The sequence below is a fragment of the Nematostella vectensis genome, chromosome 9, assembly GCF_932526225.1.
Source record: "Nematostella vectensis chromosome 9, jaNemVect1.1, whole genome shotgun sequence".
NCBI classification, from domain to species: Eukaryota; Metazoa; Cnidaria; class Anthozoa; order Actiniaria; family Edwardsiidae; genus Nematostella; species Nematostella vectensis.
Genome location: NC_064042.1, coordinates 4,751,482 through 4,778,212, shown reverse-complemented (window position 1 = coordinate 4,778,212; position 26,731 = coordinate 4,751,482). Strand labels below are relative to the sequence as shown.

At 43.0% G+C, this 26,731-nt stretch overlaps 1 protein-coding gene across 1 annotated transcript in view; it reads right to left on the bottom strand.

Annotated features, from left to right (window-relative positions):
- Positions 1-26,078, bottom strand: part of LOC116617512 (von Willebrand factor A domain-containing protein 8-like) — a 33,686-nt gene extending 7,608 nt beyond the window's left edge. Inside the window, exons 1-31 of the mRNA XM_048732700.1 lie at positions 26,012-26,078; positions 25,689-25,855; positions 24,315-24,392; positions 24,018-24,073; positions 23,857-23,931; positions 23,432-23,646; positions 23,063-23,126; positions 22,677-22,841; positions 22,249-22,298; positions 22,036-22,144; positions 21,687-21,791; positions 21,061-21,243; positions 20,370-20,459; positions 19,914-20,152; positions 18,573-18,686; positions 17,869-18,037; positions 16,899-16,976; positions 16,537-16,652; positions 15,867-15,973; positions 14,945-15,051; positions 14,272-14,343; positions 14,116-14,192; positions 13,630-13,705; positions 13,144-13,279; positions 12,683-12,799; positions 11,103-11,155; positions 10,227-10,379; positions 7,876-8,027; positions 5,882-5,993; positions 4,880-5,018; positions 3,366-4,181 (exon numbers count right to left, since the gene is read on the bottom strand). Of these exons, the coding sequence (XP_048588657.1) occupies positions 3,366-4,181; positions 4,880-5,018; positions 5,882-5,993; positions 7,876-8,027; positions 10,227-10,379; positions 11,103-11,155; positions 12,683-12,799; positions 13,144-13,279; positions 13,630-13,705; positions 14,116-14,192; positions 14,272-14,343; positions 14,945-15,051; positions 15,867-15,973; positions 16,537-16,652; positions 16,899-16,976; positions 17,869-18,037; positions 18,573-18,686; positions 19,914-20,152; positions 20,370-20,459; positions 21,061-21,243; positions 21,687-21,791; positions 22,036-22,144; positions 22,249-22,298; positions 22,677-22,841; positions 23,063-23,126; positions 23,432-23,646; positions 23,857-23,931; positions 24,018-24,073; positions 24,315-24,392; positions 25,689-25,791 (4,126 nt within the window). The 5' untranslated portion in view covers positions 25,792-25,855; positions 26,012-26,078. The remainder of the gene's footprint in view (positions 1-3,365; positions 4,182-4,879; positions 5,019-5,881; positions 5,994-7,875; positions 8,028-10,226; positions 10,380-11,102; positions 11,156-12,682; positions 12,800-13,143; positions 13,280-13,629; positions 13,706-14,115; positions 14,193-14,271; positions 14,344-14,944; positions 15,052-15,866; positions 15,974-16,536; positions 16,653-16,898; positions 16,977-17,868; positions 18,038-18,572; positions 18,687-19,913; positions 20,153-20,369; positions 20,460-21,060; positions 21,244-21,686; positions 21,792-22,035; positions 22,145-22,248; positions 22,299-22,676; positions 22,842-23,062; positions 23,127-23,431; positions 23,647-23,856; positions 23,932-24,017; positions 24,074-24,314; positions 24,393-25,688; positions 25,856-26,011) is intronic.
- Positions 26,079-26,731: the final 653 nt, after the last annotated feature.

Sequence of the window (26,731 nt, the reverse complement as noted above, 5' to 3'; positions counted from 1 at the left end):
GGGGTGTCTGTATAGCAAGGTGTCTGTAATAGCAGGGTGTCTGTAATAGCAGGGTGTCTGTAATAGCGGGATGTCTGTAATAGCAGGGTGTCTGTAATAGCAGGGTGTCTGTAATAGCTAGATGTCTGTAATAGCAGGGTGTCTGTAATAGCAGGGTGTCTGTAATAGCAGGGTGTCTGTAATAGCAGGGTGTCTGTAATAGCAGGGTGTCTGTAATAGCAGGGTGTCTGTAATAGCAGGATGTCTGTATAGCAAGGTGTCTGTAATAGCAGGGTGTCTGTAATAGCAGGGTGTCTGTAATAGCAGGGTGTCTGTAATAGCAGGGTGTCTGTAATAGGGGGATGTCTGTAATAGCGGGATGTCTGTAATAGGGGGATGTCTGTAATAGGGGGATGTCTGTAATAGCGGGATGTCTGTAATAGCGGGTTGTCTGTAATAGCAAGGTGTCTGTAATAGCAAGGTGTCTGTAATAGCAAGGTGTCTGTAATAGCAGGGTGTCTGTAATAGCAGGGTGTCTGTAATAGCTAGATGTCCGTAATAGCAGGGTGTCCGTAATAGCAGGGTGTCTGTAATAGCAGGGTGTCTGTAATAGCAGGGTGTCTGTAATAGCAGGGTGTCTGTAATAGCGGGGTGTCTGTAATAGCAAGGTGTCTGTAATAGCAGGGTGTCTGTAATAGCAGGGTGTCTGTATAGCAAGGTGTCTGTATAGCAGGATGTCTGTATAGCAGGATGTCTGTAATAGCAGGGTGTCTGTAATAGCAGGGTGTCTGTAATAGCAGGGTGTCTGTAATAGCGGGATGTCTGTAATAGGGGGATGTCTGTAATAGCAGGGTGTCTGTAATAGCGGGATGTCTGTAATAGTGGGATGTCTGTAATAGCGGGGTGTCTGTAATAGCAAGGTGTCTGTAATAGCAAGGTGTCTGTAATAGCAGGGTGTCTGTAATAGCAGGGTGTCTGTAATAGCAGGGTGTCTGTAATAGCAGGGTGTCTGTAATAGCTAGATGTCCGTAATAGCAGGGTGTCCGTAATAGCAGGGTGTCTGTAATAGCAGGGTGTCTGTAATAGCAGGGTGTCTGTAATAGCAGGGTGTCTGTATAGCAAGGTGTCTGTATAGCAGGATGTCTGTATAGCAGGATGTCTGTAATAGCAGGGTGTCTGTAATAGCAGGGTGTCTGTAATAGCAGGGTGTCTGTAATAGCAGGGTGTCTGTAATAGCGGGATGTCTGTAATAGCAGGGTGTCTGTAATAGTGACATGTCCGTAATAGCAGGGTGTCTGTAATAGCGGGGTGTCTGTAATAGCAGGGTGTCTGTAATAGCGGGATGTCTGTAATAGCAGGGTGTCTGTAATAGTGACATGTCCGTAATAGCAGGGTGTCTGTAATAGCGGGGTGTCTGTAATAGCAGGGTGTCTGTAATAGCAAGGTGTCTGTATAGCAGGATGTCTGTATAGCAGGGTGTCTGTAATAGCAGGGTGTCTGCAATAGCAAGGTGTCTGTAATAGCAGGGTGTCTGTAATAGGGGGATGTCTGTAATAGCAGGGTGTCTGTAATAGCGGGATGTCTGTAATAGGGGGATGTCTGTAATAGCAGGGTGTCTGTAATAGCAGGGTGTCTGTAATAGCTAGGTGTCTGTAATAGCAAGGTGTCTGTAATAGTGGGATATCTGTAATAGGGGGACGTCTGTAATAGGGGGATGTCTGTAATAGCGGGATGTCTGTAATAGCGGGATGTCTGTATAGCAGGGTGTCTGTAATAGTGGGGTGTCTGTAATAGCAGGGTGTCTGTAATAGCAAGGTGTCTGTAATAGCAAGGTGTCTGTAATAGCGGGATGTCTGTAATAGTGGGATGTCTGTAATAGTGGGATGTCTATAATAGCAAGGTGTCTGTAATAGCAGGGTGTCTGTAATAGCAGGGTGTCTGTAATAGCAGGGTGTCTGTCTAGCAAGGTGTCTGTATAGCAGGATGTCTGTAATAGCAGGGTGTCTGTAATAGCAGGGTGTCTGTAATAGCAGGGTGTCTGTAATAGCAGGTTGTCTGTAATAGCAGGGTGTCTGTAATAGCGGGATGTCTGTAATAGCGGGTTGTCTGTAATAGCAAGGTGTCTGTAATAGCGGGATGTCTGTAATAGCAGGGTGTCTGTAATAGCGGGATGTCTGTAATAGTGGGATGTCTGTAATTGTAATAGCGGGTTGTCTGTAATAGCAAGGTGTCTGTAATAGCAGGGTGTCTGTAATAGCAAGGTGTCTGTAATAGGAAGGTGTCTGTATAGCAAGGTGTCTGTAATAGCAGGGTGTCTGTAATAGCAGGGTGTCTGTATAGCAAGTTGTCGTAATAGCGGGATGTCTGTAATAGTGGGATGTCCGTAATAGCGGGATGTCTGTAATAGCGGGATGTCTGTAATAGTGGGATGTCTGTAATAGCGGAGTGTCTGTAATAGTGGGATGTCTGTAATAGCGGGGTGTCTGTAATAGTGGGATGTCTGTAATAGCGGGATGTCCGTAATAGCGGGATGTCTGTAATAGCAGGGTGTCTGTAATAGCTGGGTGTCCGTAATAGCGGGGTGTCTGTAATAGTAGGGTGTCCGTAATAGCGGGTTGTCCGTAATAGCGGGATGTCTGTAATAGCGGGATGTCTGTAATAGTGGGATGTCTGTAATAGCGGGGTGTCTGTAATAGTGGGATGTCTGTAATAGCGGGATGTCCGTAATAGCGGGATGTCCGTAATAGCGGGATGTCTGTAATAGCGGGATGTCCGTAATAGCGGGATGTCTGTAATAGCGAGATGTCCGTAATAGTGGGATGTCTGTAATAGTGGGATGTCTGTAATAGCGGGATGTCTGTAATAGTGGGATGTCTGTAATAGGGGGATGTCTGTAATAGTGGGATGTCTGTAATAGTGGGATGTCTGTAATAGCAAGGTGTCCGTAATAGTGGGATGTCTGTAATAGTGGGATGTCTGTAATAGTGGGATGTCTGTAATAGTGGGATGTCTGTAATATCAAGGTGTCCGTAATAAGGGGATGTCTGTAATAGTGGGATGTCTGTAATAGCGGGATGTCTGTAATAGTGGGATGTCTGTAATAGCGGGATGTCTGTAATAGTGGGATGTCTGTAATAGCGGGATGTCTGTAATAGCGGGGATGTCTGTAATAGCGGGATGTCTGTAATAGGGGGATGTCTGTAATAGCGGGGTGTCTGTAATAGCGGGGTGTCTGTAATAGCAGGGTGCCCGTAATAGCTAGGTGTTTATTACATTGGCGTGTCCGTAATAGCGGGGTGTTCGCAACAGCAGGGTACCCTTAATAGTATTCTTGTTGGAGTCCCATCAGTTTGGCTGATTTGATTTCACGGATGACTGAAGCATACCTGTAGTATGCTGTTCGTTCGGCACGTCTCTAGGAATGGTATAGAAACTGACAGGCGCCTTTCCGACAAGCCTATCGGGCTCTGCGACAACAATCGTGGCGTACTCGTGCCCTCCGATAGCCAATCGATTACTTCTCGCCCGCTTATCGTTGCCAAGGGCTGCTTGAAGCATTTCGGATGACATTCCCTCGGGTGATATCGACCTCCATCGAGGCTCCTCTAAATTCTGACTCGACTCGCCGGAGACTGGGTACAAGATGCACGGAATAGGGGCTTCTGGGTAAGGCTTGACTAGAAAATATTTCCTGTCAGTCCCAGTCTCTCCAAGAAACCACAAGTCACGTGAGAACGGATGGAATTGACCAATCACAAAAGGGAACGTGATGTGTTGCGTGACGCCGTCCATCAAATCGATGACGTCCATTTTGTTGCTGTCTTCTTGGAACACCACGACCCAGTTCTCATGAGAAAAATGCGAGCACATCATAAACTTTGGGTCATCTTTAGCGATCGAAAAATGCCTAGTCAGCTTTTGCTTAGCGTTATCCGCCATGGATTGAAACGTTATAAGCTTTGTAGATTTGTTCTTTGGGTCTATTTGAACGAGGACGTTGCTTTCGCGGTCATAAAGTACCACCTGTCCGATCAGCTTTTCACCGAGCGCGGCCATCTTGATTTGAGGAAAATGGCGAAAGAAGGTCTGCGGGAAAAGCTCGAAGAGGTCTGACGTAATCACAGAATGTTGGCTTGACTGCATGGAGAGGAGAGAGACTGGGTCTAGCGCAAGAGTGTGGATCCAGTCCCCACGCATGTCACCTGTGACGAGGAAGAATGGGAATAAATAAATTTTCAATCAAGAAGAAAATGCAATTGAAACAACAACAAAGGGTATAGAAAACTATACACAGCTTAAGAAGGCTATATATTTATACAATATGTTTCAAACCTAAAACTGCTCTGTATTTGCTTTCAAATTATCTGTTTTCTAAAATCTTATTTGAGACATATGGGTAATATGTCGGGATCAAAAAACAACGGGACACTCTAAAGCAAGAAAAAGAAACTTTGAAACCATGAAAGCATGTCGATAAACCACTCCTTTGTTATTGATTACATTAAATACAACGGTCTGATGTCAAAAAAAATCATCCATAGTCCGATCATTTAGTGACAATATTTGATTGAAAGTATCTAGTTGCTCGCTTGAATAAGTCGCCCCATGACAGGTAATCCGGAATCCGGAATCCATGAAAAAATTAGATATGGAATCCAAAATCCATGAAAAAATGAGATATGGAATCCGGAATCCATGAAAAAATGAGATATGGAATCCGGAATCCATGCTGCTGGGATCCGGAATCCACGAGAAAAAACCCACATGGAATCCGGAATCCACACACTAGGATCCGGAATCCAGAACCCTATTGGAGAACCTGTCATGGGGCGAAATAAGCCTTTGGAAGTGGATTCTTTGTGTGACACGGGAGCGTGGCGAAGAGTTTGAGTGAAGTCACCTGGCCCTACAGCCACGCCTCCGACATGGCTCCCCTCGTGCATGGGGAGGTCGTAGTGTCCGAGTTGCTCTGTGAACACCAATGACCTGTCCGCTATCCGGTCCAGGTCCCTCTTATAAGCTGATATCTCTATGGGTCCCTGCAAGTTAGAGCAAATGAAGAATTTTTTCCCTTTTTTTTCTTCCATCTTCGTTTAAAATTATTGTGTAATCTGCCTTGAAACCAACATCCCAGAATCGGCATATACAGATTTAATGGCAAACACGGTGCATTCCAAAAGATAAAGTATACGACGCAGTAGCGGATCTAGGGGGGAGTTTAGGGGGTTTAAGCCTTCTTTGGGCTGCCAGAAAGCCATATGTAGCAAAAAAAAAATTACCCTCCCCCCCCTTGTCACTGAGCCAAACCCTCTAACCCTTTAGCGAAACGCTAGATCCGCCCCTGCGACGAGATGCAAATCCGTGGATTTTAGCTACCATACATTTCTTCTAAAATGAACATTGCATTTGGAAGGAATACTGCATAACGAGAGCGCAGACACAACGTGGTCGAGCCGTAGACTTAGAAAAGCGACTCAGGCAGCCGCCATGTACAAATCATGTCCGACCAAAAACATTGTTTAGGTCAAAATTGATGGTTTTGTTGGAGGGAACGCTAGCAAAGGCAAGAACCAGCTAACTCAACTCACTTCGGACCTGGCAATCAAATCCTGAAACCAGGAGTGAGAGAAACAGGCATTACAGAGCAACTTTCTGCCACGTGGGTATGGAAAGCGGTAGTAAAAATAGCCGCGCGCGCGTTCATCCGGGAACTGCATACCTTTAGGCGGCGAAATCAATTGGCGGGAAAACAATTTACGCGCGCGCGACATTTTTAGCTTCGTAAACAAACGCCCGAGACTGGCGAGAAAAACATTATAGATAGCCAGAACCAGAAAAAAAAATAGGCGAGCATGATTTTTCCCCTGAGGTACCTACTAAGCGACTTGAAGTACTGTATTACCGTGATTTTGAGTTTGCGCTCCTCCACCGGGCATCTAATTGCTCCATCTCTCTTGCTCCCCTCCCCGGCAAGGTTCCAATGATGGCAAAATATCGCACGCGGCAATGGAAACCTGTCACAAAAGACAAACGTTTTAAAGCCAAAAACAGCGCCCGCCAGAGCACTTATTACGGCAAAACTTTGAAATCGCTTTATTCAAAATTGGCAGAAAAATCATGAGAAATGTCGAAGTAAAAGACAGGCTGGTAAAGGGGGTATGGATCACGTTTCACGGACCGAGCCAAATGGCTTTTTCACGTTTCACGGACCGAAAAATGGACTTTTAAATCGTTAAATCACGTTTCACGGACGTTGAAATGGAGGATTTCACGTTTCTCGTAGGGTGAAAATGGCCAAATCTCGTTTCACGAAAATACCCTTTACCACCATGTAAAGACAACGTTTTACACTTTATTTACCATTTAATCAGAGTACGCGAACAGTGTTTGGCTACTAGTCGTTGCTTTACTGGCGATACAACGCAGACCCGTAGCCAGGGGGGGGGGGGGGGGGGGGGGGAGAATTGTCGGGGGGCGAGAAAGGGCCCCTCACTCGGCTGGAAGATCCCGTGTAAGGACGATGCACTAGGTAGTAGTAGGAGTTGGACGAGAAAATGGTCCGCTAAATGAGTAAACAACTCCCCCCCCCCATAAAAAAACATCCTGACTACGGGCATGATATGTGATCACTAGTCGTTGCTTTACTAAGGTGATTACTAGTCGTTACTTTACTAAGGTGATTACTAGTCGTTGCTTTACTAAGGTGATTACTATTCGTTGCTTTACTAAGGTGATTACTAGTCGTTGCTTTACTAAGGTGATTACTAGTCGTTGCTTTACTAAGGTGATTACTAGTCGTTGCTTTACTAAGGTGATTACTAGTCGTTGCTTTACTAAGGTGATTACTAGTCGTTGCTTTACTAAGGTGATTACTAGTCGTTGCTTTACTAAGGTGATTACTAGTCGTTGCTTTACTAAGGTGATTACTAGTCGTTGCTTTACTAAGGTGATTACTAGTCGTTACTTTACTAAGGTGATTACTAGTCGTTGCTTTACTAAGGTGATTACTAGTCGTTGCTTTACTAAGGTGATTACTAGTCGTTACTTTACTAAGGTGATTACTAGTCGTTGCTTTACTAAGGTGATTACTAGTCGTTGCTTTACTAAGGTGATTACTAGTCGTAACCACCGGAATATCTTCGTTCGTTTGATTAAAAAAATCAGTATTGGCATCGGTCGACGCCATGTTGAATTACGTCCCCTGAAATCATCCCAGCATGCTGTTCGCTTATCAACTCGACCCAATCCCCCACTCGAGGAAAAACTAACAGCCTGGGGCTTTGGTTGATGTTGAGGGGGACGGGGGACGGGGGACGGGGGCGAACATGGGGTGTGTGGTAGGGATGGTTGGGTTGGCCACGAGGAATGAGAATTAGGGGGACTGGTGAGATGTTGGTTTACTGCGGTTTTTATTATTCTGCGGACTCTCGACGACGACTTCAAACAGCGTAATCCCCTTCTTGGTTCCGTCATTCAAAACCCTTGAAGCCTCTTTATTGACAAGCACTGAAATGGTTTCCACTCACGCCACTTCTCTCAACAAGGCGCTGGCCAATTAAAAAAACAACAAATGCAATTCCGTAGTTTGATTAACGGAAGCAAGAAAGCGGTTCAGAAGTTGGAAATTATAGACGGGAGTTCGCAGAATGTTGAGAAGAGCAGTACTACAAAGGGATAGACCTGCAATATCGAGTAAGCTGATTTGAAGTAAACATAAACAATTTCAAGATTTCCCTTTATTTACAATTTTCTCACAAGTTTTCAAGTTACATTTCTTCGGCGTATTTCAAATAAGCTTACTTGTAGTAACATTCAGGACTTTTAAAATCGTTATTATTTAAAAGCATGCTAACATATTTCATAATGGCCTACGTCATCCGGGAAACAGAGGCTTACTCTTTGGACAGGTGGACGTTCCCGGATGTAGCTCCCACAGGGATCCCGTGTTTGTGCATGACTTCGATGACGACATCGCGGATCTCCTCGTGATAGGTGTCAAAGTCGAACACATTGCGGACCACACTAGCCACGCCTTCATCGGGGAACGCCTGGTCAAAGTAGACAAAAAGTAGACAAAACGTTGTGAATTTATGCCCCTTCGGGCAAACTATCTATTAAAATCAGCTAATTAGAACTTCAATCATTGATGATCATTAAGTGTTTGACGACACTGACTACTTCCCGTGTGGAGTAGGGGTTAACCACCCCATCCCCTCCCCCCTAGGGACGTACCTGTAAGTGTTTGACGACACTGACTACTTCCCGTGTGGAGTAGGGGTTAACCACCCCATTCCCTCCCCCCTAGGGACGTACCTGTAAGTGTTTGACGACACTGACTACTTCCCGTGTGGAGTAGGGGTTAACCACCCCATTCCCTCCCCCCTAGGGACGTACCTGCAAGTGTTTGACGACACTGACTACTTCCCGTGTGAAGTAGGGGTTAACCACCCCATTCCCTCCCCCCTAGGGACGTACCTGCAAGTGTTTGACGACACTGACTACTTCCCGTGTGGAGTAGGGGTTAACCACTCCATTCCCTCCCCCCTAGGGACGTACCTGCAAGTGTTTGACGACACTGACTACTTCCCGTGTGAAGTAGGGGTTAACCACCCCATTCCCTCCCCCCTAGGGACGTACCTGCAAGTGTTTGACGACACTGACTACTTCCCGTGTGGAGTAGGGGTTAACCACCCCATCCCCCCCCTAGGGACGTACCTGTAAGTGTTTGACGACACTGACTACTTCCCGTGTGGAGTAGGGGTTAACCACCCCATCCCCTCCCCCCTAGGGACGTACCTGTAAGTGTTTGACGACACTGACTACTTCCCGTGTGGAGTAGGGGTTAACCACCCCATTCCCTCCCCCCTAGGGACGTACCTGCAAGTGTTTGACGACACTGACTACTTCCCGTGTGGAGTAGGGGTTAACCACCCCATCCCCTCCCCCCTAGGGACGTACCTGCAAGTGTTTGACGACACTGACTACTTCCCGTGTGGAGTAGGGGTTAACCACCCCATTCCCTCCCCCCTAGGGACGTACCTGCAAGTGTTTGACGACACTGACTACTTCCCGTGTGAAGTAGGGGTTAACCACCCCATTCCCTCCCCCCTAGGGACGTACCTGCAAGTGTTTGACGACACTGACTACTTCCCGTGTGGAGTAGGGGTTAACCACCCCATCCCCTCCCCCCTAGGGACGTACCTGCAAGTGTTTGACGACACTGACTACTTCCCGTGTGGAGTAGGGGTTAACCACCCCATCCCCTCCCCCCTAGGGACGTACCTGTAAGTGTTTGACGACACTGACTACTTCCCGTGTGGAGTAGGGGTTAACCACCCCATCCCCTCCCCCCTAGGGACGTACCTGCAAGTGTTTGACGACACTGACTACTTCCCGTGTGGAGTAGGGGTTAACCACCCCATTCCCTCCCCCCTAGGGACGTACCTGCAAGTGTTTGACGACACTGACTACTTCCCGTGTGGAGTAGGGGTTAACCACTCCATTCCCTCCCCCCTAGGGACGTACCTGCAAGTGTTTGACGACACTGACTACTTCCCGTGTGGAGTAGGGGTTAACCACCCCATCCCCTCCCCCCTAGGGACGTACCTGCAAGTGTTTGACGACACTGACTACTTCCCGTGTGGAGTAGGGGTTAACCACCCCATCCCCCCCCTAGGGACGTACCTGCAAGTGTTTGACGACACTGACTACTTCCCGTGTGGAGTAGGGGTTAACCACCCCATCCCCTCCCCCCTAGGGACGTACCTGCAAGTGTTTGACGACACTGACTACTTCCCGTGTGGAGTAGGGGTTAACCACCCATCCTCTCCCCCCTAGGGATGTACCTGTAAGTGTTTGACGACACTGACTACTTCCCGTGTGGAGTAGGGGTTAACCACCCCATTCCCTCACCCCTAGGGACGTACCTGCAAGTGTTTGACGACACTGACTACTTCCCGTGTGGAGTAGGGGTTAACCACCCCATCCCCTCCCCCTTAGGGACGTACCTGCAAGTGTTTGACGACACTGACTACTTCCCGTGTGGAGTAGGGGTTAACCACCCCATCCCCCCCCTAGGGACGTACCTGCAAGTGTTTGACGACACTGACTACTTCCCGTGTGGAGTAGGGGTTAACCACCCCATCCCCTCCCCCCTAGGGACGTACCTGCAAGTGTTTGACGACACTGACTACTTCCCGTGTGGAGTAGGGGTTAACCACCCCATCCCCTCCCCCCTAGGGACGTACCTGTAAGTGTTTGACGACACTGACTACTTCCCGTGTGGAGTAGGGGTAGGAAATCAAGCCCTGGTCTGCACGTGTTCGTAGCTCGCCGAATGCACTGACTAATTTAATGAGCACTTCTTCGCTGACTGAAGGGCCGTATTGGCGCAGCATGGCCTATGGATGAACCGGAACCAGATGATCACAAACCTTTTAAGGCAATCATTGTTTTGCTTGTTGGAGAGCAAAAGGAAGAGTACCAGGGTTCGAGCCAGGGTCAGGGGTGATTTTTCACACATGTAAAAAACTGGCTCTGTACATTTGAGACTGTGAATCTCTCGTCTTCTCGGATAAGGAGGTCCCTTCTCTCATCGCACTGCATTAAACTGTTGTATTTGGGGACGTCAAAGTTGTACCGCTGTGCCATCTTCAGTGACAATGCTTACACACTAACCAACACTCATGATGTAAACTGCGTGGAGCAGTCCGTATCTACCACTGATTGGTAAAGTCAGTCACATGAAAAGAGCATTTAATGGCTCTCGATTTTAATTGGCGCTTGCATATACAAAATAAATAAAACATTTGTTTCACAGGCTTAAAGAAAACAAACCTCAAACAATAATGCATTGCATTGGAGGCCATTTTTATGGTAGAGGACTGTGAAAGTAAAAAAAGGCCGAATTCTTGAGAGGCTTGGGTCATGGGGCTCTAAATATGTTATTTTCTATTTTATTTTATTTTTTTAATAGCTTCGCTGGTTACGCTAAAATACACAATAAATACATCAATAGAGATAAGATAAAGACAGAAATGGGACAAGACAAAGGGCAGGGACACACAACAGTCTTGAAATAGCCAATTGTCGCAGCTTGTTCAATGCTAATTTAGTTAACCTACCATTTCGGATTTGAAGTCTGGGTTGTCAACAGCATGACAACTAAATATATCTCCTGAGGATGGCAAGCACACAAAGTTAGATTATCAAAACATTTCGTCATCGATGGTGTAGTATATACATATTTCTACACATGTGTATCGAGCAATGTTCTATGAACGCCTGTACATGCATTCTTAAATCTATATTTCTGTATATAAATAAACATTAAAACTTTCAACAGCCTCTATCAGCCGCCATTTTGTCACCCTAGCAAAATACCAAGTGTCGAAAAGCATCCATTTCCATCGGCTGATTTGGGGAAGCCAATGCGATATTTTCGATTTAATTTGGTAAAAAAAAAGTATTAAACTCTTTTTAATATAGTTATTTCTAAATTTTAGCACATTATTTGCTCCGATATTTAATGAAAACAACAATAAAGGTGTTTCTGGCACGGGCCCTTTAAGGATAAATCAGTACCTGACTGTGTACCTGTGTACCTAAGTACCTGACTGTGTACCTGTGTACCTAAGTACCTGACTGTGTACCTGTGTACCTAAGTACCTGACTGTGTACCTGTGTACCTAAGTACCTGACTGTGTACCTGTGTACCTAAGTACCTGACTGTGTACCTGTGTACCTAAGTACCTGACTGTGTACCTGTGTACCTAAGTACCTGACTGTGTACCTGTGTACCTGTGTACCTAAGTACCTGACTGTGTACCTGTGTACCTAAGTACCTGACTGTGTACCTGTGTACCTCAGTACCTGACTGTGTACCTGTGTACCTAAGTACCTGACTGTGTACCTGTGTACCTAAGTACCTGACTGTGTACCTGTGTACCTAAGTACCTGACTGTGTACCTGTGTACCTAAGTACCTGACTGTGTACCTGTGTACCTAAGTACCTGACTGTGTACCTGTGTACCTAAGTACCTGACTGTGTACCTGTGTACCTAAGTACCTGACTGTGTACCTGTGTACCTAAGTACCTGACTGTGTACCTGTGTACCTAAGTACCTGACTGTGTACCTGTGTACCTAAGTACCTGACTGTGTACCTGTGTACCTAAGTACCTGACTGTGACGTTGTAAAGTGAAAAACAACATACATTGCCACCGCCTGCTTTCAGGAAGCTATTTTAATATTTTTGCGATTTTAAAAAATTCGCGAAAATAAAGTGACGCGAAAATTAGGATGTACGAAAATTTAGTGAGTACACAAGAACCCTTGGGGGAATATTGACCGTTTAATAAGCTTTATGGAAACACCTTGTCGGTAAGGGGTTGGTTGGACTTGTATTTATAGATTTTTATGAAACTAAATTTATCCCACGAATCCTTTTGTTACAAATTGTTTCAAGTTTGATGAGCACAGCACATTTCAATTACACTTGTTTTGCTTGATTTTATTATCCCAAAATCGCGATCTGGTTTTTCGAAAACAGGAAAATCGCGAAAATAAAGTGTCGCGAAATATCGCCATCTGAAAATCGCGAAAATTAAGTGTAACAAGGTAATAAAGCTCTGTTTTGAGATGGTTATTTTGGGATTTCCTCAAGTGATTTTCTTCCAATATTGAAAAAAGAGCTGCACCTTACCTAGCGCACTGAAGAAGTCGTTTCCGAGGAAGGGGAACCCAGGCCTGTTGGCGAGTACGATCATCCGGAAGTCAGGGTGTGCATGGATGACGTCATGGTGATGATAAGCCTTTTCTCCTTTACAGCAAAAACAATAAAAGATTAAAATGATGCTGAAATTATGAACAAATACAAGGGGGGGAATTTATGTTAGTCACAAATTACTGTTGTTTTCCTTCCATTTTCCGAACTACTGTTGCTTCTTTAGTTTTGAATTGAAGATTGTTGAGCCATTAGGTGTCATTTTGAACATTTACATCAATGTCGTCCTCATTGTCCCCCTTCGTTATGTTTGCTTTTGTTGTTATCGTTTCTGTTGTTGTTGTCGTTACTGCCGTGGTTGTTGTTGTTGTTGTTGTTCTCAGCCCGCTCAGCATCTTATATGCATGATTGCATATTGCGCATGCGCTACAGTAACTTACCGCTGACTATCCGCCGTCCATCGCCCAGCACCATCTCGCCACTCTCCACCAAAGATTTGAGAATACAGGTCACGTGAGTGGCCGCCTTGTCAGCCTCGTCCACAACAAGCACGTGACCAAACTTAACCGCACGGACCTATGATGGAATCATATGTGTCTTAGCAATGCAGTCATAAAAAGTAACCTACACCATTGTTATTGCTTTCATTCCATATTGTAAGGCAATTAGGTAAGGAGATTTCAAAATAACCATTCATTTGTAAAATTCAATGTATAGCAAATTGATGCCAATAGCCGCCATTTGTCATCCTAGCAAAGAACCAAGTGTGAGAGTCAATGAACCATACAATTTTATTTTCAGGTGGTTATTTTGTGGTTTCTCTTTGGTTGAAAACAATAAAAAGGTGCGGTTGACAAGGTCTCTGAGACATAGGGTAGAGGAATAACAGTTCCCCAAGTAGATTTACGAGGAGGTGTTAGGCGTACCAGCGGAGAGTCTTCATATATGATCACCCCATCTTGGACTGTGGGCTGCAGAGTGAGGGATTGCACTGTCGTATCTCTGCAACAATAACGAAAACATCATTCTATTTATGTATCCTTTGGTGAGATCTAGGTGCTCATGGTCAATTCGTGAACAACTCGTGATAGAACTCGTTGTCTATTCGTGAACAATTCGTGATAGAAATCGTTGTCTATTCATGAACAACTCGTGATATAACTCGTGGTCTATTCGTGAACAACTCGTGATATAACTCGTGGTCTATTTGTGAACAACTCGTGATATAACTCGCAGTCTATTAAAGGACGTCTCGTGATCTGTTCTCGGGCGTGTCGTTATCTGGTCGTGAACCACTCGTCTTATATTCGTGGACCACTCGTATTGTATTTTTCTACCACTCGTGCTCTATTCTTAAACAACTTATTATTCTCATTATTCTTGAAGTTTTATAGCCTACTAATCGTATGTACCTGTGAAGTTGAATATATTCCCGCGGTCTATTCAGCAAATGAAGAAACCGGTCCACGATTTTATTCTTGCCAACACCCTAATAAAAATGAGGGGAGAATTTACGCAAAAAAAAACAAAAACAAAAAAAACAATAAGGTCACAATAAGCACAATAACCTGGTTGCCAACGAGAAGGAGATGTCCACCGAGAGAAAAATCTTTCAACATGTCCTCCATGATGGCCAGATGCTGCAAAGAGTCAGAATGGTTAAAGGGGCACTTGCGCGCTCATTCGACTATTCTGAGAAAAATATGAAGAAATGCACGTCATGCATTTATCGAATAAGAATGCTCGAGTGGTATTCATTCAAGCAGTTGTAGCAAGTCCCTTTATGACGCAAATTGTGTAAGAATAATTTGAAAAACCAAATATTTTTTTTCTATACAAGTAACTCTAAGTTGACACAAGAAATGGCCATAGTCCGTGATAGTACCGCATTTTCATTGTTCTCATTGTGCTCTATGTTAATTTATGGGAGAAGATCTTGACACAAGAAATGGCCAGAGTCCGTGATAGTACCGCATTTTCATTGTTCTCATTGTGCTCTATGTTAATTTATGGGAGAAGATCTGGCGTAGCTTAAAATGGCGCGAACAAATCGTTCGAATATTTTCCGAAGATTTATTTTCCCATACCTAGTGTCTAGGCTAGTATACTGTTACGGATTTACTTACACAACGAGATGACATGAAAGCTACTGCAAACTATAGTACAGTAGCTAAAAAGTCTTACCCGATTTTGGTATGCTTAGACAGATACAAATGAGATGAGCACACCGTAACATCATACCTGGGGGATTTCGTAAAAGAGTACATCTGGGACCTTGGCTCGATTGTCTGGGTTGTACACTGTAGCCGAAGTCTGACCGATATGTAATCGATCATCTCTCACCTCACCTACACGATAGAAGATTTTTTCGAAATAGAATACATTCAACACTCTGAGGCCTGCCAGTGGGGGTGGGGTCATCCCTCACCTCACCTCACCTACGCGATAGAATACGCGTTCTACTAGGTAGTACATATCTACCTCAGGGACCCCTCCCTAAGAGCCCAAGACAATGTTCCTGGTGTTTACTACACAACAAGACACGTGATCATTCGCCTTTCGTGTGAAAAGCCCAGGGTTTTGTGTTCCTCACCAGCTTGAGAGCGCCCAGTACGGAACAGACAAGGTGCTCTGGTTTCTAGGTGAGGGAAGCGCGGGCACGTGCGGTTTACAAATATACGACAACGATACGGCGAAAGCTGGTGACAGCAAGACCACTACCTGTGTCCAGTAATCGATTTCAGGAAACCGGGGAGGGACACTAGGGCCTAGGCTTCTTAGAAGGCGCATTTTTCGGCAACGGTCCATATTGTGTCAATCTTAATTGGCAGCCCAGCATACGAACCAGAATATATTTACTGTAACTCTGTTTTATTAACATCATTTTGTCTCCAATAAACAGGTTCATGTGACTTTTACTGAATTCTGATCTGTCCTGCCACATAACTGCGCGTCTGAGCGTTAAATTTAGAATTTATGCCATTTTTTGGTGATTCTAAAAAAGATGTCTAACCCCCTTGGAAGGGGTGTGAGTGGTCCAGATAAATACTTATTTTCCCAATGTGTGTGGGACCATGAGAAATTCCCTTTATGAAGGAAAGGGTCCACCCCTAGCCCTAGCCACGCCCTTGACACGCACACGAGAACACTGCAATTCACTCACAAGTCGTAACAGCCTGAGGGACAGCATCGTCCGACTCGACCTCCTTGAGAATTCCTGCGCTTCTCAGTTCATTATCAAGGCTTGCTGCAGGTAGTTTAGGGAGAAATCTGCAACAACAAGGCATTTTTAGGACATACTTTTGCCGCACTGAGGGCGAATGGTTAAATCTCATCTTCTACCCCACTGGAAATGTACGTTCCTCTATAAGGCAGTCAAACAAACTTTCGTTATGCAGAAAGGGTAACAGGCTTTATTCCAGCCGTTGCTATGCCCATTGTTTGGCCTTATGCGAGCTCACAGAAATGATCTACAGTGTTGATTTAAAATGGATATTTTCAGTGGCTCAAAAGATATTCGTGCTTTTTTGAGGGTTTGCATAAGCGACATCACGATCAGACACAAATAAACTTAACTTATTAAAAAGCATATTAGTTCAACGCAAATAAATTTTAAACCAACAGACATACATTTTCTAAGATTTTTATTTCATTTGATGTGATTTTATTTCATATCAATGGCTACACTTTGTTCGCACTTAAATCTTGGCATGTATAAACAAGGAGCTCAAACCTTGTTTAAAATTTCATGTGCTCTTGAGCAATGCATTACAGGAGTTGCGGTCTCTTCAAAAGAAGCGAACAATTTTCATAGAGTTTGTCACGGATCTTACCGTGAAAGGCACGCCTTGTTGACGGAATGGCTCAAACACTCCTCCGGGAATTCAGCTAACCGTGACGCAATGCGAAGCAGCTGACGTGTGGAAAGAGACGAAGCCACTGAAGTCACCTGGGAGGAAAAGACTTTACGTCAAGGCGACAAGTGCGAGAATAAAGAGCCCAAGCCAGCCACACATTTTGTTATTGTTTTGTTTTCATTCAATATAGAAGGGTTTCTGTCAGCCGCCATTTTGTCATCCTATCATAATAAGTGTGAGACAGCATCCATTTCCAGCAGCTGTTTTGAGAAAGCTGTTGCAATATTTTCGATATTGAACTTGGTACTTCAATGCAAGGGAATATAGTTTTTACGAACCGCAGGGTCAGTAGAGTTTCGTAGCTTGTCTACAAGATTAAGTAGCTGGTTCATTGATTGTCTTGGCACTTCGGGCACCTGGAGAGAGATGTGAGAGAAGGGTGAGAGAAATGTCCAAAAAGAAACAAATAGAGGCGTCTAGGGTATAGCCTTGTGCTACCACATGTCATGCTCGCTAACTGGCCGCTCTTTTACAATCAGAGCGAGAAACGTTATTAAAAAATGTTCTCCATTTAAATCTGTACTTCTCCACTTAAAACTGTACTTTTGAAATCCAGACCACAGGGTCAGGGATATCTCGAGTCTAAGCCAATCAGATTAGAGCAGTTTAATCCTCTTTTCTGGACTCGGGATGTATGGAGAAAAAGCCAATCATATGAGGTCTCAGCAAATCCTGACACAACTGACCTAAAAAGTGTCTAAATCATGTTTGAATTCAAAAGGTTTTATTTTAAAATGAAGACATATTCGCCATGGTTGGACCCGAATTTTAAAAAGCAAAATAGTGGTGAATGTCCCTGGTGTTTACTACACATCAAGACACGTGATCATTCGCCTTTCGTGTGAAAAGCCCAGGGTTTTCTGTTCCTCACCAGCTTGAGAGCGCCCAGTATGAAACAGACAAGGCGCTCTGGTTTCTAGGTGAGGGTTGTACAGGCATGTATTGTTTACAAAGATACGACAACGATACGGCGAAAGCTTAGTAACTGCAAGACCACTATCAGCTTTGTCCACTCAAAGAAAAGTGATTCTGATATTCTGACGGAGTTTCTATGGTAGGTTTGAGCTAAGACGTTACAGGAAAGCCTCAACCTGTCCCAGATTTCACGTTTTCTCGTGGTTTATCTATGGAGCACAGGAAACCTGGGAAGAGCAACAACGGCTAAAGGCTACGATGTAGGTTGAATACTTTTCGGCCCTTATCTCAACTACTGTACACAGCTCTTCTTCTCATTTGTTTTCTGCTTACCATTTCATAAATGACCTTTGCCTCTTCATCCCTGGTCAGCGGTTTCACATGATGAAACATAAACATAGACAGGATTTCGGAGTTGAGCCACTGGGGTTGACTGCTGCCAAATACCGGTGGCTCAGCTAGGCCCGCGATACGGAAGGCTGGGTGGATGCGGTATATACCTCTGAAGAAGGAATTAAATGCTCAATAAGAATTGGAATACTTAGAAACGATAAAACTACAAATGGAGTAGGTTGAGATCCTGGTAAAAGCCATAAGCTGTTTTCAGTCAGATATTTTTCACATTTTTTTACAAAAAGGCAATGGAGAAGATTCTATTCAGAGAAACAAAAGGACAGCTTTATAAGGGGATGAAATAAAGAAAAAACAGCAATTACCATTTGGGGAAGCTATTGTGAAACCTTGATTGAATTTGGTAAACAATATTAAACCTTTTTTTTCCGATTGTTGCTTCGAGATTTAATCACATAACCTGTCTCCAATTGAATGAAATTAATGTAGTGATATAATAAAATGAAATTAATATAGTGTAATATAGGGTCATGGCTGACAACGGCTCATAAAACATGAAAAAAGCAAATAAGCGCAAAATAAAAGCTCCATGGAATATGGTTACTGGTAGAACCGAATCATGGCTTAAAGACTTTGTGGAGATTGATATCAATTTATAGTGAGTACAAGCCTGCATGACACCACACCTGGAAGCCATGTTATCATCACTCCATCCCTGCTTCTGCTTGATGACGTCATATCGGTCATGACGCAGAAGGCGTGAACCATCGTACAAGTGAAGTTCTCGATCATGCACCAGCCTGTAAAAGAGGAATGGGTGAACATGTTAGAAAGGGTAGTTATGAGGGAAAGGGTGGGGAATTTTCAAGGCATGGCTTTATCCTTTTTTATGAGGGTTTCCTGGTGAATACAAGTTATAAAAGAGGGGAGAAGGGGAAGAAAACTGTTAAAATTCCGGTTAAAAAGCGGTGAAATTGCTGTGAGCAGTTATGTGAGCCTTTTCTTAGTAACAAACTGTTAATCACTGTCATCGAACATGAGCCTCAAAATGCCTCAGTTGATACATCAAAGCCTCAGTAATAATAATAATAATAATAATAATAATAATAATAATAATAATAATAATAATAATAATAATAATAATAATAATGATAGTTTATTACGACACTCCCGCAGACTCAAGTCATGCACTACTTTACACAACATTACTGAAATTATTGCACACTAACAAAATTATTAAACCTGTCAGTATTTCCTTGAAACCTATCAGTACGCATGTGACCAGACCGGAGTGAGTAGCTATGATTGACATGTGTGCATTTAGGAAAGATATAGTTCACAGGTGGTGATATCTTCGCCTTGGTGACGAAACGCTCATCACTATCCTCTGCACCGCGTCCAGCAAATCTGATAGGAAAACTGGTAGACCTGCCCACACTGGTGCTGCATATTCTAGTACCGATCTTATCAACGCACAGTATATGCGGACTAAGTCATTAGACTGAACACCCTATCTTTTTTAGTGATCTTAAGGCATATAACCGTTTGCTAGCCTTCTTAAAGCCGCATGGTCACCAGTTTACTTCCGGTCAATTACGTAACAATCTCTGATGATTTTTAACAGAAAACGCGAAAAATATTTCAAAATATTAAAGTTTTTTCTAGGATGTGATTGATAATTTAGAGCGGATGGCCTGTTTAATATCTCGGATTCTAATGGATTCTTTTGTCTTTTAACGGTTGAGGTTTCTGTCGGACGTCCGGAAGTAAACTGGTGACAATGCGGCTTTAATAACATATTCAACATGTACGTTCCACGTGAGGTCACTACTCAAGTGGACTCCAAGGATCTTGTAACTATCCACTCTCTTAATACGTGAACCAGAAATATACAACTCCCCAGGGGGGGATGGTTGGTATTGTAAGAAGTTAACATTTCCCAGCATGACCCCACTCTTGGTTGGTAAGTACTTATTACTCTCACAGTACAATACCATAATTAAAATCCAGCCCTGCTGTAGGCTCACCTTTGTAGTATGGTAAGGGTCCCGGGATTGACCCTGTGTATCCCATCCAACTCAGCTATATGCCCCTCCAAGGCCGCAGTCACAAGGGGTGACGGCCTCCAACTGGTGTCGCCATTACTGAGTGTGATTCGCTGCTGCAGGAGGTCACGTGATGTCATGTCCTGGTACAGCACCACAGGCTCAATTCTGTAGCCGAGCATGCAAGCAAACTGATGCAAAAGGACTGATTTACCACATCCCTATGGAGAAAAAAAACGAAGATAAAATAGAGTTCATAAAGAGTTTGGGAAATGTAAAAAAAGTACAGCAGAGAAGAAAGAATAGCTATTTCACAAGTTGTGAATCAGGCTTGATCACCAACTCGTTTCTATGAGCAGCGACTTGAAATAGAGCTGATGATGAGGGCAGGAACTAATTTGTTCTGGTTGCGAACACTGCAGCAGTGGTAGTGTTTACCTTGGGTCCCACCAAGCAAAAGTCGTGAACAGCATGTGACTCCAGCATCTGGCATAACAGCTGGCTATGAGATGGTGTCATCACAAACTTCTGCAGGAAAAGATCAGACTACTGAAACTTTCAAGGAAGTGTAAATATCCAAGAACATTGAAATTCAAAAGACTTTGAAAATGAAATGTTGCACAAATACAGTAGCAAGTGTGTGAAAATTATTTGAACATAACCCTAAGTGTCTATTTGAGGGTGCCATGTACCTATTGTGATAATGTTCGACTGAATTTGATAAATGAAGCATATATTTCGAAGTAAATCACATAATTTGTCTGAAATAAGCCAGTGCAAGACTGTACAAAAGGTGCATAGTCCATAGCTGTCAACCTTGCTTAAGGAAAAATCTTGAGAAAATACAGTGAATGTATCAAAAGTACCAATAGCTAATGCCAGAGAATACAGTAAATGTATGGATATTTTCAAGAAAATCATAGCCTTGAGAAAAGGTTCAAAATCTTGAGACTCCCATCTAATGCGGGTGAATTGACAGCTATGATACTCAGGATTTACTGAGGGAAGAGGGGCACAGTCATAGTGTAGGTAAAAAGGATAATATTTGACAAACTTTCAATAAAAAAAATAACACACTTTTTTGCGGCCAAAGGGGTTGTGTGCATACACTGACAAACATTATGCAAACCTTGTGTTGCACCTCACTTGGCGCTAGAGAGACTTGATCCCCAGCCGGAACATCCAGGTACACTTGACGTGAACCCTTGTTGAGCTGTACTCTAATCACACCATCAGGGTGATCACCAGGCATGGTTACATCAGCAACAGATGATGACTGGGGTTGCTCACTTTTTTCCCCCAGGTGGAAAGTCTAAAAGAGATTACACATTCAAGGCATAAATAAAAAAAGTTGTCAAGCCAATCAACCCAACAACATATAACAAGAAGGCAGATAGGTGGTTGAGTTGAAGGCATAGCAAGGCACCTCAGACAGCTGTACATCTCATGTCTGACCACAGAACATTGGAGAGAGGAAAACTGCAGAACAAACTCAATTCACATTGGTATCAGGATTTGAACCTGGCAAAGGCACTACGAAGTGCCAACAATACTCTCTTGTGGGGGAAGTGTTACATATACACTGTACTTACTAGATGTCAAAGAAATGATTTGTCAAGATAAACTGAACAAAGGACACTGCAAACTTAATAGAAAAGCACATCCAATGCAAACACTTCCCTCACAACTTTTAAGTGGTACAAATGTAAGAGTTTAAATGGTGTCAGATGGGAATTTTCCTATAAAAATACTCACTTTGAGTGTATCTTCCACAACTCTTTGTCCCTCTTCTCCAAGCATCAGATGGTGAGGGTACAACCGATGAAGAAGCTCTCCCAGGGAATGGCCCGGATCTGCACACTAGAAAGCATAGAAAGGTCTATCAAGGTTCCTGGCCACCAGGATCTGCTAAAAGGGTGTTTTAGATCCATGACGCTGGCAAAAGGACGCCGCCTCACACACGTATATTTTCCCTCACTGATTTTTGTCTGCATCGCCTCCTGGAGAGGACGTAAAAAAGCAAGAAATGCATGCGCGCACAATCAAACGTGCGCATGCACATGAACTTGAATGAAAAAAGGTAATGGTCTTGTTGTAAACATACCATAATCTTGGCAAGGTTGACAAGGTTGTGCATGGGGAAGTCAGGAAGACCAACAGATGAGAGTTCACTTGACTGTAAAGTCTGGGCAAACGATACCAGGTGAGCCAATCTAAAATGGATGCCGTTTTGTTAATAATTCAATACTTTGTTAAAGTTTAATTCATTTCTATATTCAGCTCCTTGTATTCTAAAAGTGCCATTTTGTTATCTCACCTTTCTTGGGGAACACCAGGACAAGCGGCTTGTAAAGCTGAAAGTTGATCCTAAAAAAGAATTAGAAAAAAAAGGAATTAGGGCAGCACAGCAAATGACGATGTTAAAGAACCTCAATCATGCAGCCGCTATTTGATAGTATTCTTCAGCACAAAGCCAAGCCACTCAGGCAACAAACTGATGCCTTGTGTCTCTTAAAATGTACCGCACTGATGTCTTGTGTCTCTTAAAATGTACCGCACTGATGTCTTGTGCCTTGAATTACAGTACCTTAAGGTAACATGCAAATGTCTTGTGCCTCAAATTACCATATAAGGCAACATGCTGATGTCTCATTCCTCAAATTACCTTATACGGCAACAAGCTGATGTCTCGTGCCTCCAATTACCATATAAGGCAACATGCTGATGTCTCATGTCTCAAATTACCTTATATGGCAACAAGCTGATGTCTCGTGCCTGAAACCTGGACCTCAGTGGTGGATCAAGGGGGTTACCATGGTAACGTGGCACAGGGAGACCAAGCGCAATCACTCTAAAGTTTTCACTGACACGGACCAGCTTCCAAGCATCCAGTTCTTCCTTGCTGTGTTCCTAGGGAAGAGAAAAATAGTATTGTCATGATATATTTTTTTCTTTTCTTTTACTTTACAGTAATACTGCTTTTTTAAGTGGTTTTTAAAAGGATCAGTCCAAAGTAACCCCCAAAGGCTATTTTTCCTAGCACATCACATGGTTAAATTCACTCTTGCTTTTTACCTGACCACACACTAGTGCAATTGTGTAGTTACAAAAGCTAGAGATGCAGTACTCACTTTAAGAAGAGTGTCATATCGAGAGGCTGACATTAGAAATCGCCCATCCTCAAGCTGCATTTCTCTGAAAAAAATAATCTTTTTCAACTTTTATTACTTTAAAATGAGTCTGTATGGGAAAAGCCTTGTTATATCTTTTTTTCAGGAATTTTTTATCTGTCCTTGGAAATGATGTGTCAGTAATACTAAAATGTCTATGAGGCTAAAAGCAGACTATTGTGTAGCAGTTAAAAAAGTTCTAAAATTCAGGCCCTGCAGGCCTTCTAAAAAATCTTCTAATATTTGACGAAAACAATAATAAAGGTGCGGCTGACAAGGTCTCTTTAATTTTGCTAAGAACCATTACAGCAAAACAGCAAAATGATGTACCTGTTTTCTAACAAATTGTTGAGTACTGGCAGGACATTTCTCTCAGCTTTTTCAATTCCTTCCAGGACAAGGACCCGTCCTTCCACAGCGGCACGGACAGCACACTGGTCCACATAGTACGCAGTGCTGGCATGGATCTCCCGCCTCTGCTTCAGGTCTGACTCAGTCGTATCACGAGATAAGGCGACATATTCTGTTTCGGCATTGGTAAGTTCCTAAAGAGCAAAATAAAGGTTTTATTCTGTAACATGTAGCTCCATTTCTAAATTGCCTCTAAAGTCACAAATGCTAATACTAGAGAAGAGCAAAATAAAGGTGATATGCTTTATACTGTAGCTCTATTTCTGTATCTCTTACCCACTTTACAGTGGGTACTGTACAAGCTACAATAAAAGTCATACTGTACTTTGATTTGAGCAACCCACCAGGTATTGCATGGCAAGACCCCTTCTTATTGGTCCTGGTGGCCCTATCAGAAAAACATCTTGACCAAGTTTGTCCTGCAAATAAAATAAAAAATACAAAGAAAATCGATTATCAATATAGTCTATGAACTTGAGGTTTCTTATAGATTTAGTTAATTTACCTTTTGCATTATCCATCTCAAGCTCCTAAGGCTCGTCTGAGGAAGGTCTTCTGAAACTGTTAAAGAAATGTGTAAGAAAATGATTTGAAAAAGTGAATTGGCACAGATACACTTAGCCAGGGCTTTCTGGAGATGGGGTGCGCATGCATATAAATTATGCGAAAAGTCAACAAACTGCTGGGTGTGTAAGCCCTGCTCTTTGCCCACTTCTGGTGAGTTGGATAAACTATAGCTTTCACCCTGGGGTTGGGGGAAAAGGGTCACATTTCTTTTCTACTACATGCATCATTCTCTCACCATACTTTACAGGAACAAGTTCAGGATGAGGAGACGGTCTGAGTTTAATGCTGACATCCCCAATACTAACGGTGCCATCTGTAAAAACATAATCATGCTAAGTATCAACATTGCCTCTTTCTATTTATATTTTTAGTAGTAAATAAGCTTAAAAAGTTCAATAGTTAAGCATTATTAATAGCAACTGCAGAATACTGTACATGTCTATCATGACCCAAACTATGCACAATAAATGTATATGCAGCTTTATAGCACACAGTATATAACTTAATGACATGTATACGAAAACTGGAATTAATTTTGTAGATGTGGGTCAGTTTCAGCTGTTGTGAATTTTGAAATTAACAGTAAAATCTAACAAAATACCTGGATAAATAGACTTACCTTTATAATTTCAAGCCCTTAAAAGTATCAGAAAAAGGAAGTGAGAAGGTCAATTGGAATTATGAAAAAAAGGAGGCCTGCTGTAAACAATGTGCTCGGTTCCATAACTCAGACAGCCCTTTTTCATAAACCCAAGACTATCAAGCCAGTGCTGTTAACATTAAACCACTCCTAGCAAATACATATCCATATGGGTTGTCTTAGCGACAATTTATGTCTTCATGTGAACGTAATTTGTATTTTTGGCAGTCTTTGGTTCAGCGAATTGTTCAGGAAAAGGTTCGGAACTCGCTGCCGTTTGTGTGATAAGTTTGTAACCAAGCGTAGACTAGTTACCAGTTCTCTCATGACCAAGGGCAACCTGGGTGATTGAAACAAAGCTCTACCGGGTACACTCCTGTTCAGAACATTCTGTGCCCGCTCTTTTCCTTTGCTCCACAAATAAGCAGACACAGAAAGCTCAGCTGCATGAGGATTGGTGAGGAAGGGTATTTTAAAATTCTGAGAATAGTTGTATGTGTGTGTGTATTGGGGGGGGGGGGGGGTGGTGACAGAGCAAAAAAATGACAAGTTTTCCAAAAATAAGGTCTGGTTAACTTCGGTAAGCTTGAATTTTTGTATAGAGGTTTCTTATGTTATGTAAACCAACATATCAAAAAGGGTTTTTTTCTAATGGATTTTTCTTCAAGATATGAGGCTTAAAAAGCAATTTTCAAATGTTCAAAGTATAAATTCTCCTCGTTTTTAGGGAGAAGTCAGGACCTGATCAGAAATTAAGCCAACTTCTCGCTAATATCTAAATTTAATTTCTTTAAAATTTGGAAGTAAGCTTTTAGTCAGAGGAACTCCTTGTATGTGGAATCTTGAACTTTTATATTGAGAATTGGAAATTTTCATGCCATTTTTTTTCGCTCTGTCGGGGGGAGGGGGGGTCTATGATCACCCATTCTAAAGCATAATTTGTACAATAACTTAGCATTTTACACATACCGATCGTGCATACTGGTCTCAAAGCAGGGGAAACAAGAGTGTTCGCTAGAAGTCGCAGCCTCCTTACTGGCTTATTCGCCGTCATTGACAATGCTCTCCACATCAGGATGACTTGCCGTTTAACCCATCAATGGAACCTTTTCGTTCGCACCAGGCGAAAGACCAACCTAAACAGGAACCAAAGTTCAACATAAACAGTGAAGAGCGGAGCCCTTTTTTCTCTATTGCATAAGTCAAGTGATAAGAAAAAAAAAGAGCATAAAGTATAAGTGAATGTTGTTTTTGGGTATGATTAAGCTAGGGACTCGCGATCTCCAAATTACCAAATTTATGTAACACTCCACGCGCTAGACGCCATGTTGATGTTGAGCCTGCGGTCACTTGCTCAGCGATGTATGCTCGTCTCAACCACCCCCTCACGACACACACAACACACACCCACCCACCCACCCTACTAACGTTGAGAAAACTGAAAAAAAAAAATCTTAATGAAGAAGAGAAATGGTATGTGTATTTTTTTGTTTTCTATTTCTGTGGATTCCATCACAGGTAGCCCAGGCAATGGTTTTGAAGCTTGTTCGTAGCTTGGAATCGGCTGTTATTCTAAAACGGGTGGATTGAAGTCGCGATTTTTTTGTGCCAATATAATTGCCTTAAAACTTAGAACATGCCTGGTTGTTGTGATATTTATGTGTAATATATGATTTTGGGGGGTTTTCGTAACGGAATATATGACTTCTCTCATCGAGAAGTCATATATTCTCGGGGAGAGAAGTCATATATTCCGTTACGAAAACCCCCCAAAATCGTATATTACACATAAATATGACAACAAGTTTTAAGGCAATTTTATTGGCAATGTCTCACAAAAAATCGCGACTTCAATCCACTCGTTTTACCTCTAAGAATAACAGCCGATTCCAAGCTACGAACGAGCTTCAAAACCATTGATTGGGCTACCTGTGATTCCATTGCCCTCGATTGTGGCGATTGTTACAATCACCAGTGATTTTGGCGCTTACCAAAAAAGACACTAACGAAGC